Source organism: Hyalella azteca, unplaced genomic scaffold (genome assembly GCF_000764305.2).
Source record: "Hyalella azteca isolate HAZT.00-mixed unplaced genomic scaffold, Hazt_2.0.2 contig10999, whole genome shotgun sequence".
NCBI classification, from domain to species: Eukaryota; Metazoa; Arthropoda; class Malacostraca; order Amphipoda; family Hyalellidae; genus Hyalella; species Hyalella azteca.
In genome coordinates, this window is record NW_025941012.1 from 312,034 (window position 1) to 328,415 (window position 16,382).

General features: G+C 36.6%; 1 protein-coding gene across 1 annotated transcript in view; it reads left to right on the forward strand.

Moving 5' to 3' along the window:
• LOC108665285 overlaps nt 1-16,382 on the forward strand; it is a 36,365-nt gene that overhangs the window by 12,922 nt on the left and 7,061 nt on the right. Inside the window, exons 8-10 of the mRNA XM_047882670.1 lie at nt 2,623-2,782; nt 6,215-6,366; nt 8,514-8,655. Coding sequence (XP_047738626.1) covers nt 2,623-2,782; nt 6,215-6,366; nt 8,514-8,655 — 454 coding nt within the window. The remainder of the gene's footprint in view (nt 1-2,622; nt 2,783-6,214; nt 6,367-8,513; nt 8,656-16,382) is intronic.

Consider the following 16,382-nt stretch of genomic DNA (forward strand, 5'->3'; position numbering starts at 1 on the left):
AATAATGACTGTAGAAAATATTCCTTGCAACGTCAGAGATATTTTGCTCACCTCCATGAAACTTTGCTGCTTCATGGGGAATGAGAACCCATTTTTCGTTCAAGGAATCCTTCGGACACAAAGCTTTCTTTCTGAAATACATATCCATGGCTCCATTCTCAAAAGTTGGGCAAAATCCAAATTTCTCGACAAGTTTTCGGGCATTTTTCGCAGGGTCTTACAAACCGAAGCGCCATGCAGTCTTTGCTATATGCATCGCCGTTAGATTTTCTTCGCGTAAGAGCAGCGAACAATGGGTCAAGCATTTTAAGAATGGCTCTTCTTAGACTACCTACGACATCACACAGCGTCCACGTGAAGGATCACCGAAGCATAAACAAGCAATATGCGTACGGCGCGCTCGCTTCGAAGCACAGCCCGATTGCCACGTTCGAGAAGGCCATGAAAATTGCCGTTGTCATGCTGCTGATATTGTTGCTGTTTTAATATCTTACCTGTTATTACTGTTTCTAGTGCAGTTCCTGGTTTGACAAGTGTTGCTGTTTTTTTCAATTTATATTAATGTATTGAGGAGTTTTTCGCGTCTACGCTGTTACCAACATAATTCTTTTGTGAGCAGCATAAGCTTTTCCACAAAATTTGTTGTTGTTGTTCCGGCTGTTTTCAAAAACTACCTGTCTTTGACACTGGCACCTTCAAATGAAAATATAAGACTGCACTCTTTCAATGGTTGCAGTTTTGTTTGATTTTCCAGTCAAATCTAAATCGAATCCAGCAGTTTTTCTATCGTATACAAAAATGTTCTCCGAATACGGGTGTATGAATGGAGGCGGAGCCCCCAAGCCATGAATGATAGCCTGTGTCGTTTGGAGCTGTCAGAAGCCATAAAATAAATGTCATGCTCATGTCACTTTCCAGGTCCATGCGAACGGTTCGAAACGCAGAAAATGTCAAATCTATTTTACACTTCCATTTGTTTTACACGACTAGGATGGGAAACTCCAGGGCGACTGCCGTTTCATTTTTAGTTTATTTCTTTATCATTGTTTTCTATTCTTATTTTGAGCTTAAATTTGAGCTTAAAATGATACATTTGAAAAGTACGTGGGTTAAACGAACGTCACGAGTGAAAGATCTAAATATATTATATATTTATTTATATGAGAAAATATATAAAGTGTTTTAGCAACTGAAAGCTGCTAAAATAAAATGTAACTAACTATGATATTACCGACAGCAACTAGCTGCTGTTTAAAATGACCTTATATAGGCACATTGGAGCAGTAACTTACCCTCCATCCTAAGTTTAAGAATTTGGATTGTAATGATTGGCTGTATGCTTACGTGACATTCATCTTCGCATTTTTCGCCCAAAACTTCGCAGTAACATAACCGCACACCCATTTGCATAAAACAAAGTTATAAGGAATCACTGAGACGGAAACGCATATAAAAATGTGACTGAACTTCACATTTTCTTTCTTTTCCGATTTATTGTCGAACGTTATGAGTAATGAAACCTAATGTATTTAAAACTATTATGAAAATAATGTTCACGAAATAAATCCTAATCGAAATAATAAAAAAATTAAATAATAATAATCTCCTTACTAACGAGATTATCCACGTGCTCACATATTGGAAGTGCTGTAAGCCCTTACTATCGAGATTATCCACGCGCTCACATATTGAATAATTGCAAGCCTTAACTAATGACATTATCCACGTGCTCACATATTGAAGAGTTATAAACCTTAACTAATGAGATTATCCACGCGCTCACATATTGAATTATTGTAAACCTTAACTAACGACATTATCCATGTGCTCACATATTGAAGAGTTATAAACCTTAACTAACGACATTATCCACGTGCTCACATATTGAAGAGTTATAAACCTTAACTAACGAGATTATCCACGCGCTCACATATTGAAGAGTTATAAACCTTAACTAATGAGATTATCCACGCGCTCACATATTGAATTATTGTAAACCTTAACTAACGAGATTATTCTCGCTCACATATTGAAGAGTTATAAACCATTACCAACGAGATTATCCACGCACTCACATATTGAAGTACTATAAACCCTTGCTAAAGAGATGCCGGTTTTGCTAAAATGTATCTCTTGCAATCACCATGAGAAAAACGATCAAGAGCGAAACCAATAAAAATAGCTAAAAATTATTCAATTTTTATATTATGTGTAGTTTTCGTGAATGTTTTAAAATTAAATTAAACATGTAGAATAAAAGATCAAAATAAGAAGATGCTTTAAGAAAAATCAAATCTGCGCCCTAGACGACCCGTTATTTTATTTTAACTTTTCTTCAATTATGTATATTGGAATATATTAATATTTAAAAGAAATAATATAATGAAAAATTAAGAAACAGCACATTTTATTTATCCGCATCCTGTAATTTGTTTTACTGAAGAACGATTTGCAATTTGCTTAAATTGAATGCATTCAATATGCTACATGTATTATTAAAGTATCAAATTAAATTGAAATATTATTACATTAATGAAGATCCGTTTTGTGGCGTAATATTAAAATAATTTAATTAAATTAAAATATTCTCATATTAACAAAGACCCGTTTTCTGCCATACAGGGGCAGCTGTTGGACCAGAACGTGTCGGCAGGAATAATCCTAAGCAACCAGAGTTTGGTGCTGCAGCGAGCGAGGCGACAGCACGCCGGCGTCTACAGCTGCCTCGCCTCCAACATAGAGGGAGACGGCGCGTCTAACGCCATCACTCTCACCGTCAAGTGTGAGTAGTTTTCATAATAATAATAATAATAATATTAATATTAATAATAATAATTATAATAATAATATTAATAATAATAATAGCGGTTTTAACTTTTATTAAGCCGTGGGCCTGTCGCCGATTCTTAACATCGCAGAACATTCACAGCATTTTGAGGTCTCGAACTCGCAACTCACTGCTACAATTCTGCTCTGCTTAACCGCCCGGCCTCCTCGCCGATTCTGACCAGAAACTGGCGCACAGAGCTGGGATCGAACCCGCGCCTCTCTGCGCCAATCTTGGTACTCTGAACTGTAACCACTGGGCCACCCTGCCATGTATTCATACTAGAAGGAAATTAATTTTCAGAATACGAATAACTTTGGTAGAACAGTAGATGTAGAGGAAAATAGTTGGTTTCCTATGTTTCTACATATTCCTAATACAAGGTATTTAAATTTAATGTGCAAATTAAATTGGTGGAAGTAAAGGGTTCTCATTTGACTGTGTAGTGAAAAGTAATTTTCCTATATTCCTACGAAAATTAATCAAAATTTATTATACGATTAAATTTGATGGAACAGTTGAAGTGTAAGACTACTTACTGCCTCAATTTGAAAATGCAGTTTTACTGGTTTTCCTAGGTTCCAGCTGAACGCTATTTGAAAGGTACAATACCAAGCACTCTGCAGGGACTATGTTTGTATAGTTTACTGCCTCATCTTGACGATGCAGTATGAGTAGTTTTCCTACTTTAATACTAAAAGTTTTTTAAAATTCATAATTCGCAAAACTTGGGACCGTGGAGTAACCGTGGGAGTATTGACTGCCAATGAGAATATGTTAATTTATTTGTACCGTCTCACTGCACCGTTACTTTTAAGGTGCAGTGTGCATAATATTATATTGTGTTCCTAATAATAACTGATCAAAATAAAAAATATATTAAAATCAGCGCCCATTTATGCAAATTTTAGTTTTTCAAATGAGAATTTGAAGGAGATGAGCTTTTTGTTTGTTGTAACTAATATTTAAACGTACTCCTCACTCTATCTTGAATAATATTATAATGCTGATTGCGAGAAAACCTCATAATTTATTCGTCTAAATGACTTGTTTACATTAATCAACTAAAGTGCAATATAAAAGCATTTTTATTCCCAAGCTTTCTGATGTAGCTTTTCTCATAAAACAATAATTTTGTATGAATTTAGGCATGTCGGAAAATTGTCAACCAGCAAGCGATTTCAATAATAATAATTGCTGCCACATTTCTTAACTGTTCGTCATGATTAAAACTTCATATGTTAATCAACGTTAGGTTCAAAAATGGAATTTTCTGTTTTTTAAGAACTCAAAAAACCTTATTTATGCATTTAAGCTAGAGTTGCTTTGAATTAAGATAACCAAGGAATAACTTCATTTTAAATTTACTGGTAAGCTTGAAATTATTCAATATTTTTTTCATAAGCTGATATTAGGAAAAGATTTTATTATATTTTTTTGCAAGTTACAAAGAAATGAGAAATTCACGAATGAAACTTTCAAAAATATTTAATGTATAAGAATTTAAAGATATCGTCACTCGGGTTTAGGAGTGATTGCCACAAGCTGGCGTGCATCCGTCTTAATATCAAGTCAGTTGACTGCTCCCTGACGGCCGACGTAAACTCAGGATTGCTTTCCGCACTGGCGGCTTCCGTTCGTTAGGTTCGCAATGACTTTGGATTTCCGAGTCCTACTGTGCAACATTGGTGCATTCGGTCAGCCTAAATTAAAATTATTCATGCCTTTTCTCCGAATTTCGTCACTTCTTCATGTTAGATTGAAAATTTTGACGTTGAATTTGAATGATAGTTTAGCAGAATTCTCAAATTTCATTACGTTCACGTTAAGATAAATTTCTTGTGACCCCAAATTTTCATAATTATATGTACAATTCTATCAGGTCTCAACTTAGCTTTGGTTCTGTTCAAAATGAGAATATATGACGATTTTTTTGTGTTCAACTTCTTTTCAAACTGAGATACTAAAGAAAATATCCTTTAATGTATTTCTATAGAAAATATTTGGTGAAAGCAGCCGAATTGAATCAAGTTTCTTCCCGCGTTTGTCAATTCCGGTAGAGGTGCAATTTCTCCGCAGACCTTCGGCATTCCGTCAGCAAAAGCACTCACCTTATGAGGCGTTCGTTTTTCCGAACGAGAGAATAATTTCTTGACGTTTCGAATGAAATAACCAATGACGAGGAGAATTTCTGGCTTCGAATTCTTTGACAAAAAAAAACTCATGGGATATAACCTCACAGCTGAAAAAACTGGTATCTTATACATATTTTTCGAAATTAGCATTTGTTTGTGTGCGTTTGAAAACTTGCCCAGTAAATTTATACTGCCTATTCGATAGCGTATCCAGGGAATTATTCCGAGGCATTAACTGAATCTAAAAGTTTATTTTTAGTTAGAGAATAGTAAGGCATTGCAAAACAGAGAGCAAATGAAAACTGAAAAAGTTGAGCTTTTTAATTGGTTTGAATGATTTCACGTTACATGGTGCCAAAATATTTTTGAAACTAAAGAAGTTGAAACAAAAGACATTCACTAGTAGTTATACTTAAAATAACTTAGCAGATCTTTTTTGCAATTATGATCTTCGTACAAATTACGATTTGATATAAAGGGATTATGAAATTGCAGAGATTATCGATCCCGGTTACGCCTGACTAACCTGATAATATATTCTATATAAAAGATTATTAAGATAATAAAACGTACCATTAAACATCATATGTTAGAGTTGAAAAAATGAATAGTAGGTCCACTAATTTCACGGTTACTGCAATAAACCACCTCCGTGAGTTTTAAGAGATGACTCGAAGAATTTAAATAAAATGAAAACTTATGACACAGCAAATATTAGTGATTCACACCCCCATAATTATTTGGCTTAATCAACTACTCTCAAAGTAAATTTATACCCTGCAATTATTTTAAGAATGAAAATTGTCATTATTTTCATATAAGGTATACAAAGACGAGCAAATTTTTGAAAACAATAATTTTACCATTTACGAAGATATGAACAAAGAACGCGGGATCATTTCATATAATGAATCGAATTACCCTTCGGAAAAATATAGATTGCAAATTGAGGCTTAACACAATCATGGAATATGTAAACCAAGTACCCAGTGAATCAATATTTTTAAATAAAAAGTAAATTATACCCAAAACTGGTTAAACTAACAAGGAAATATTTGATCAAGTAAAGTTTGAGGAAAGTTGAATCATAAATAGGAATTATGGGAACACCAATGGAATTAAAATATTCATACTTCCAATAAATCTAAATACGCCACAATTTTAAGCAAATTTACATATATAGTAAATTAGAATAAACAGACTATTTTAATGTGTGAATGAAATAATTCGGCTGCCCGTCACCCTGCGACAGTCGCGCCTGTGTGCCGGGGGCCGGCGTGGCAGTACAGAGGAGCGTCGCTGATGGAGGTTCTGCAGGCGACCTGCCAACTGGACGCGCTGCCTCCCGTGCAGAGCGTCACTTGGACCTTCAACAACACCGGCGAGATCATCAACATCAGCAACGTGAGTTGTTGATTAGGACCTTCAACAATACCGGCGAGACCCTGTCTCTTATACACATCTAGATNTTGTTGATTAGGACCTTCAACAACACCGGCGAGATCATCAATATCAGCAACGTAAGTTGTTGATTAGTACATTCAAAAGTATCGTCGTGAGCATCAACATCAGCAACGTGAGTTATTGATTAGGACTTTCAACAACACCGGCGAGATCATCAACATCAGCAACGTGAGTTGTTGATTAGGACCTTCGACAATACCGTTGTGAGTATAAACATCAGCAGCGTGAGTTGTTGATTAGGACTTTCAAAAATACCGTCGTGAGCATCAACACCAGCAATGATGATTAATAATTATATTTTATTGCATAATTGCTTCGTCTATTTCAAAGGCAGTATGATGTTGCTTGAGTGCGACTAATACATTTTGAAACAATCAGAGCAGGGAAGAGATTAAATTAAGTGTTGTAACACAATTAACAGGAGAATCAAGACCATGAGATTCATATACGGGAGTGGTTTGTTGCTTCACAGCCTGCACCGGTAGAAAGTTGCTAGGTTCTCTGTGTACAGTAAAATAATTACACGGAACATACTAGACAATTTCGTAAGAGCAGAACACGCGTCCCCAAACGGCGGTTCGTAAGGAATACTACAATTTATAGCCCCTCCATGCCACACAAGGAATGAAATTAGAAACGGAGATCTTCCGAAGTTTTAAGTGCAAATTTGGTACAAATCTGGAAATTAAACGTTGGGTCTCCTTGGTTTAGCACGGAATTTATTTAATACCAAAAGTTATAACATTTATTACTTCATTGCCCCAGACCTAGAGCAACTAAATTTGACTGATGAGTTATCTTGATATGTAATACGATTACTTTTAAACAGACTGGCTTCATTTTATGCACTATCGAATTTTGCTGTGATACAAATGGATTCGCTAAAGCAAGATCAAACGAATTAACTCACAAACTACGAAAATTACTTTCCATTCACATAATTCTCAAAAACCGATAATATTCGCATCATCTTCGTCATAATTTGCAATCATAACCGTAAAACCAATCATAGATCTTAGCTTAGCACTTTCCATCAGAGGTTTGCGGCACATCCATTCATTTCATCCAGCAAACCTTTTCCGGATCTTGCGTGCCGACTCTCGCCGTCTTTTTATTAAGGCAGCGCTACGGAAAGGTTGTGCAGAGCCACGTTTGCTCTCTGTCATTTGCATGCAGATTTCATGCCAGGGCTTACCGCCAACGCTGCCAAGATTTGTTTTCTTTGAGGTTACACGCAAAATAAAACGAGTTTTTGCGAATTTTGTCAGATACATTAAAATAATATGGTATTTTAATAGATTTCAGTATCATAAAGAATTCCAAAAGGAAATTAAACGCTATTTCTGGGTCATGATAAATTTTGAATTGTTTATCTTCAGCTACGGTGTGTCGTGAATCTACGGTACAAGATAGAAAAAGACGGTAGCATTTAGGGAAGCTGAAATCTATTAGTCGATTCCAAAACTTTCCAAATTAAATAATTAATTGTGGTTTAAGTTGCTATCAACATTGTTCTAATTTGTACGAGACCGTAAGGGTTTGTACTATGCTCAGTTTTTCTTAAATTAAGGTTTAAATAAATTACCATTGCTACAATTCAAGCAGCATTTGTAAAAACATTGTACTATAAAAGTTATGGCATTGTAAAAAATGATGTTGCTTGGAAATATTTATACTAATAATTTTTCAACGATGAAACGTCCGTATCACTCCATGTTATTTCAGTATATCGTTTCCCGTTGGACTTCAGCGTATATACGTAGAAATAGCGGCAAGCTTTCTCATTTAAACATCGTTACTAACACTCATCTAACCAATTTCTATTTAAATTTCTGGCTATATAATTCAGTTACTAGTCCTTTCCAGGATCATCACATCATAACATAGGAGTTTCACATTTTCTAAATAATTGTTATGCGGCATGGCTGTGAAACGATGCAAATCTCATGGCCTGCAGATCCTTTTAGGTCATAACCTAAAGATATTAAGAAAGCTATTTACATAATTCCAGAGCATCATAATTATCCTTTCAGTGTTAAAAACATTTTTAAGGCAAAATTTAAGGAGCCTTGTTGTACTTTACACAGGATTTGGTGACGGTAACAGGGAGCAATTCAACAGTCCGTTACACGCCTCTCACCGAACTAGACTTCGGCAGCCTCCTCTGTTGGGGGACGAACGAAGTGGGCAAGCAGAAAATTCCATGTGGAGTGCAGATCTTCCCTGCTGGTGAGTTGAAAAACCTGTGTGTGGTGTAGATCTTCCCTGCTGGTGAGTTGAAAAACCTGTGTGTGGTGTAGATCTTCCCTATGGTGCAGATCTTCCCTGCTGGTGAGTTGAAAAACCTGTGTGTGGTGCAGATCTTCCCTGCTGGTGAGTTTAAAAACCTGTGTGTGGTGCAGATCTTCCCTGCTGGTGAGTTGAAAAATAATGTGTGGTGCAGGTTCCGCTGGTGAGTTTAAAATCTGTTTGTGGTGCAGGTCTATTCTGGTGGTGAGTTTAAAAATCAGTATGTGGTGCAGTTTTTTCCGGTAGTGAGTTTAAAAATCAGTGTGTAGTGCAGGTCTTTTCCGGTGGTGAGTTTAAAAATCAGTGTGTAGTGCAGGACTTTTCCGGTGGTGAGTTTAAAAAATATTTAGTGGTGCAGCTTGTTTCCGGTGGTCTGTTTGAGAATCAGTGTACACGGTAAACTTTTCTACTGGGGAGCTTAAAAACTTTGCATGAAGCAAACTTTTTCTGCTGACGATTTAAAATCCGTATGAGGAATTTTTCCTGATGGTGAGTTTAAAAATCAGGATAAAGGGCAAACTTTTTCTACGTGTGTGTTTTAAAATAATGATTTAGGGCAAATTTTTCTGCTAGTGAGCTTAATAATCAGAATATGGTACAAACTTTTTCGGCTGGTGACTTTAAAAATTATTTTTTGTTCAGAGCTCCCCTGCAGTACGTTTAAAAATCTCTCATTAGTATAGATCTTCTAAGGTGGTGAGTTCAAAAATCAGTGAAGTGCAAATCTTCCATGCTGATGAGTTTAAAAAGTAAATCAGGCTGCAGTTCTTTCAAATTACTAGATGAAAAACTAGCATATTTTCAGGTTTTCCCAATACTGATGTCAAAAATTAATGTTAATTCATGTATATTCCCATAAAGATTTTCAAATTTAGTGTCTGAAGCAGTTCTTTCCAACTCTTGAGTTTCCATGTAAAACCCGGCAGCTTCATGACACTAGAATCGATACGGGATTTTTTCATATTATTCACCAATTTATTTTGACAGTGGACCTACATCCATGCAAGTGTCTCATATCCCATGCTTTACATGACCAGTTAATATCAACTGAGGTCGCAAACAATTATTTGTTACTGCCAAACAATATACTGAGAAGCTAAATCAATTTTAGCTCATAGACGACAAATCACCGCTTTTTCAGCAATATGGGCTTCAATAATATTTGTAATATGACTAAATGTTTCGACGATTAAGTGCGAGATGAGGTGACACAGTTTTGCCTTTATCATGAACTATCACAAAATCTACGGAATCATTATTTTTGTTTTTTTATTATCAAAAACTCAAGATTACCTAAGCCATGAGTTCAATCTCGCAGAGACAAACGAGTCAACGGATGAGACAGCAATCTCTCACTCAGGGCCAGAGTTTTGCAATAAGCTCATACTTGGCCAAGCTAAAACTGACGTTGTTTTTTCCTTCGCATATTAAGTTGAAACATTTCCCTCAAGAGTGATTGATGAAGGATCTACCAAGCAGTTGGAAGCTCGAAGTCGTTGATATACCAAGTCATCGCTGGAAGGAAGTACCATGTTTCACATACATCATTCGTTCAAATTAGTATTTGCCGATGAGGTTTACGGTTACCTACGAATCACATTAAAATTCTTCATTAAAAATGATGCACTGTCTACTGGCTAGTATAAATAGCATGATAAATTAGTTCTGTATATCAAAATTTTTTTCTTTTTAAATAAGTAAATTAGGACTAACACAATGTATAATATATTTCAATTTTATTTCAGGTCGTACAATTAAGGCCGAAAATCATTCATTTGTGACTCAATTCAGATAGCAGCGATTCATCAGCTCTCAAAAGTTACAGGACGCGTTTTTTAAAACCTCATAGTTTCATCTCTTTAAATTCCACTAGCTGAATAATAGGACTTCTTTCAAGCTTCAAAGAAGCTGTTTCACTTTCTTGTATCTATCACGACTATTAATTGAAAAATTTAAAAGTATATCATTAATTAATTCCCTGCACTCACCTAATAGGGCTCCTCACAATCATGAAAGAGTGCAGACAAATTTCAAGGAGAAAGTTAAGTCATCCATAATTGCTAATCCTGAAATCGTAAAATTATCCACAATTATGTATTCAAATTGAGATCCATAATTTTTTCGTTTCTTTCCTCATATGTTGGCTTATTCACTTGCATCAGCAAACCGCAAAATGTTTTAATTTTCTGGCTTGGTTCGAAATGAAGGATGAAAAGCTCAATGCCAACGTGAGACTGGAGATCACTAGAGCCGACTGAAATTTAAATGTCACTTCTAGCATCCAGCCCGTAATTAAGATTATAGGGAAACGCAGGGATCACAGAGATTATTCGGTGAAATTATTGCCGGCATAATTGAGTCGCATGTTAGTCGTGATGAGTTCATATCCTAACCGTCACATCAGTTCTCAAATAAAGCAGAAATTGCAAGCAAGAGCTTCAGTAAACTATTTCGCCATCTTGTACACGTAAGGATTATTATTGATCAATGATTAAGATAATGTTCAGATTATTCTTTGCAACACCCTGGACTCGAATGAAAGATTAGTTGAAAAACTTTTGGAGAAATTCCTTTTTATTCGAGATATTAAACAGATATTAGATAGACAATTTCATAACACCCATAATAATATGGACTTACTTTCATAAATACTGTATTACTTTGAGCGGTGTAAAAAAATTGATGCCTTCGAATTAAAAAGTATTCCAGGGAGCGCAAAATGTGTGCATCGTCCAATATTCGTTTTAGAAAATGAAACTGTTTAAAACTTTACCAACGAAAAATTGGGAGCTAAACTAAACTTATCTTGATTAAAAAACATGTCGTACTTTTTTAACAATATTTCAACTGTCCGGAACAATATGAAGAAAACGAGCCCCAGTTTTGCACACAACCGAAACTGTAAACGAACACCAATTCTTTATTTTGTATAACAGAATAAATATAAATGCGGCCGAAATTAAAGTGAGCATATATGATCAATTCTTTGTCTACAGAGACCTAAAGCGTTTCATAGCTCAGCTATATGCAGTTAAAAATACTTTTATCGTGTGATTCAGCCAGTTGACTATTTCAGACACGAAATTTACTTATGTTAACTTATCTCTTAGTAATCGCTTCTGACGCATTTCATTTTCCCTATACTTAAACGCCGCTCAGCAAAGCTGTATATTTTCTTATGAAATTCCAATTAAAATACATCCGCGTTTGGGATATTTATGCCGGTATTCACGATACGTTATGACCGTAATACGATGCTCAAAATTGTGCAACAATATTAACTCTGATTAAGAGCCTAATTCCAACGTTCTTGTTCTCCGCTCAGCTTTAGACCCACAACATTTATGTGAATTTTGTTTGTCATATACATGCTAGGGAAACAGGTTCTCGAAACATTGCATTATTGAGCCCGTAAAATGAGATTCGCGTTGCTTTAGACGCATTTTGCGTGCCGGCACGACAGCCTAATTCCATCGAGCCGCCTCATAACAAAACCCATTGTTTCTGAGTGTCTCCGCAGCCCTGATCACGTAGCCTAGATACGGCCTGTGCCTGGGCTCTAGATTAGCTTCCATTACTTGTCCTTACGGTGGGGCCTCTAGATTAGTTTCCATAAGTAACACAATGCAGTAATATTGGCTTCCAAGAGCTGCGCTTTAAGATTAGTTAACAATGAGTAATGCATTTCGATTATCTTCCATGTGTAACGCTGTTACATTAGCTTCCATGAATTGACTTTTTAGATTATCTTCCATGAGTTGCGCTTTTACATAAGTGTCCATAGGTAACGCAGCTAGATTAGTTTCGTTTTGTTTAACATATATAAAGATTCCTTTTCAATCGTCACTCTAAACCTTGAACGTGTTTGATGTTTAACATCTTTGTGTGGTTAAGAGTTAGATTATTACTGATATTGCATTTGTATTTCTAAATCCCGTGAACAAATAACTACCATCAAATACCATAAAGGCAGCGACTTAAACAGAGCTTTAATTAGCATGTTAATGTTTATTAACTGAAATATCTATATCCATGAAAAATTATTCATAAATAACTATAGTCTCTCCAGTGAAGATTTTTGAAGGCAACATTATAGTAGCCACTATGAATTAATGAGGTTGAATTTACACTTGGATCTAAATCAGGTGTTAACTTCATGCAAATATTACAGCTAAAAAATTAATTTCAGGCACAGATCAGCATAAATTCATGGTTTGTGTGCCTACCGAGAAGAGAAGTTAACTTTTCTTTGCCTAATGGAACTAAACTCTAATTCACTAAATACTAATTCGCGGAAACTTCCTGTTTTGTATTTCGCGCCAAGAAGCCAGATGATGTAGGAAAAGAGTGAGAAGTATTTCATGAGAAAGGCATGGTCATGAAATTTTGAGTCCTATCTAATAATTTGCCACTATGCAAAGGACAAGTAAGCAGCGTGCGCTTGCTGTCGAGGCGTACTTTTCTAATGGCCGTTTACAGAGTTGCCTCCATCTGAGACAATACTTTGCAGGGCGCTTCATTTTCGTTGAGAAGTGACCTACTTTGGCCGACCCGATCCCCCGACTTGGCTCCGTATGATTTTTAATGGGGTCATCTTAAACCAATTGTTTACAATGACTGTACGAGGAAGGACCCTACCTCATTTGAAGAACAACATATGCCAAGCCATCGCCTACATACCGGTCAATATGCTTCAGCGCGTTTAATGGAATTTTGAAAATCGACTAATTGAATGCATTGAATGGGGGCCGTCATTTGTCCGATTTCTTCTTTGAAACTAAGAGACACAAAAATTCATTTAATATCTTTCTCTAATGTCTTTTTTTAATGTCTAATATCCTTACTAGTTTTGCATGAAGCTTTAAAATAAGGGAGTTTCCGTGAATCATCCTGTATCACATATATTTGCATGCCGTAAGAATAACCATATATAAGTCTGTACCTAGAGTAAATTTTCGACGCAAGTGCCTACAGCAACAGGAAATTCAAGTTCGCAAACGATCCAATTTGGTCGCATTCAAGAGTGTGCCCGACACGAGCGCTTCAGCCATATGAGCTTCAATGGGTACACGCTTCACACTCGCAAATACACCAGCACAGGCGATGGCGGCTCTCATGGGCTGAATTGTTCACACTCCGCAATCAAGAATTCCCCAAACTAGAATGAGACTGCCTAATGAGATTGGCTGGACAGTTTTGTTTATACGCTTCGCACTCGCGAGTGCCCTAATACGAGCGAGTCCGCTAGTGTGCTAGTGCTAGACTACATGCTTCACACTTGCGAGTGCCCCAACACGAGTGAGTCAGCCTTATGCGCTGTACTGCACGCTACACACTTTCGAGTGCCCCAACACAAGCGAGTGAACTAATGGGTTGGACTGTACATGCTTCACAATTGCGAGTGCCCCAACACAAGCAAGTCAGCCTATTGGACTGGACTGTACATGCTTCACACTTTCGAGTGCCCCAACACAAGCAAGTCAGCCTAATGGGCTGGACTGTACTTGGTTCACACTTTTGCGTGCCCCAACACAAGCGAGTCAACTAATGGAATGGACTGTACATGCTGCGCGCTTCACACTTGCGAGTGCCCCAACCCGAAACGAGTCATTTAATGGGCTGTACCGTACACTTCTCGCAAGTTTAAATCGCATTTAATTGCCACGAGGAAGCCACCAGGCAAGTAACTTAGATGCGAGACAAGGAAATGACGCTGAAGGCAAATCAAATTACGTCTGGTCTCAAGTTTTGCTCGATTGCAGTGAAGTTTTACTCAACTTACGTGGTTGGAATTAAATTTAAGTAATACTTATTGGTAATAGACGCAAGTGAAATCAATTAATGTCGGCTGAATTAATCATGAACAAATATTTTTTTGAAAGTATATTTAAAAGGTTTTTTTTAATTAAAAAAATTAATTCATGGATATTATTGTTAAATTTAAGTCAAATTCACTTTGTAATCGTTTATGCTAGAAAATAAAGCATACTTTTATCTAAACCGACTGCGTGTTGAGCAAAACAATACCCTAGTAATAAAAAAACATTTTAAAGGAATATTTGCAAATGTAAACAAATGAATTGACATGTTGGCTGTAAATCGATACTAACAAATATCGTAAAAAATTTTAATTTTATAACGGAATTCCAATGTCTAACATCGAGCTTGTACCTACTACGAATTGTAGACATTAGCAGCAATAAGCAACGAACCATTTACTTGGCACGTAAATGATAAATAATTTAGAATGATAATTTATGTGATTACCTTCACTTGGTTTAAACTAGAACAATAATACTGGCGATTGACAAGCAGAACTTCATAGGTCGGCTCACCAACATCCCAACGTAGGCAAATAAAAATGTAACTCAGTACTCACTGCAGTGAGTGACAGAGAGCGCATTTTCTCGTCGACGAAAACGTGAAGTCACGGACGGACAGACGGACGGACGGACAGACGGACATGGCGAGCACAATAGTGCATTTTTTCCATAATTGAGAAAATGCGCTAAAACCATTAACGGTTTAATCACCTATAACAACGCAATTAAGAACGCTTATTAATGACGTCCATCCCTTACACCGGTAACTCTCATACAGTTAGATCTGAATTAATTCGCAACCTTACAGGCACAACATATTCGTAGTGTGATGAAACTGATATAAACATGGCAATTCTAGTGCTTACAAAATTTAAACGGAAATTTCTCAAAAAAATATAGCAATATGTGAGAAAAATATATGAAGCTATTTCTGAAAAATATTGGCCACGCTTCTAACAGTATAACGTAATCTACACAAATCCGGGCAAAAATCTTCCAAACTGGAATCAAAGCTCCCTTGCAACCAGTTAAAAGTTCATATAATTACATTCATATTACGACAGTGCCCTGCATTAAACTCATACGGATGTTTCGCTGCAACACTTGAAGCATCAACCAAAAACACAGTACCGACATGTTCGCTCGTTTGGGAATTTCATTGCAGTCACGAGCACCAACTAAAGATGGTGCAGTTTGTTCCAGCAGACTTCAGTGAGTGCAGACACACTGAATCTGGTGCAGTTTGTTCCAGCAGACTGCAGTGAGTGCAGACACATTGAATCTGGTGCAGTTTGTTCCAGCAGACTGCAGTGAGTGCAGACCACATGAATCTGGTGCAGTTTGTTCCAGCAGACTGCAGTGAGCATTCAAAGGAAATTATTACGCCTCCACCAGCGTGTTCGCCAGTTTGATGACAGTCATTAAATGGGGGTTTTATAAGTCGAAAATCGTGTAGTCACAGCGCTCGAAAACAGTGATCTTGAGCCTTCCAATGGCCGAAGTGATGAAATGGTTGTGCGTGAAATGTTCCATGAAAGATCCCGGCATAGTGGAGTTGCTAGAACGGAGTGGTGATAAAACATAAAATACTGCATTCAATAACATAACATGAAACAATTAATAATTTAAATTAAAAACAATCCTCATAATCTTAAGCAGCCATGCTGGCGTTAGTGCCACTGTATATTTGGAATGACTTGATAACTTTAACTTACCTGGATCTTTCTGTGAAAATTCAAGCGACACGTTTGGCGAAATTCGCAAATTTACTTCTAACTGCAGCCAAAAATACGAGCAACGACTCAGCGCGCTTTGATTTGGACTCGTAGCTCTGAGGCTGGTTTC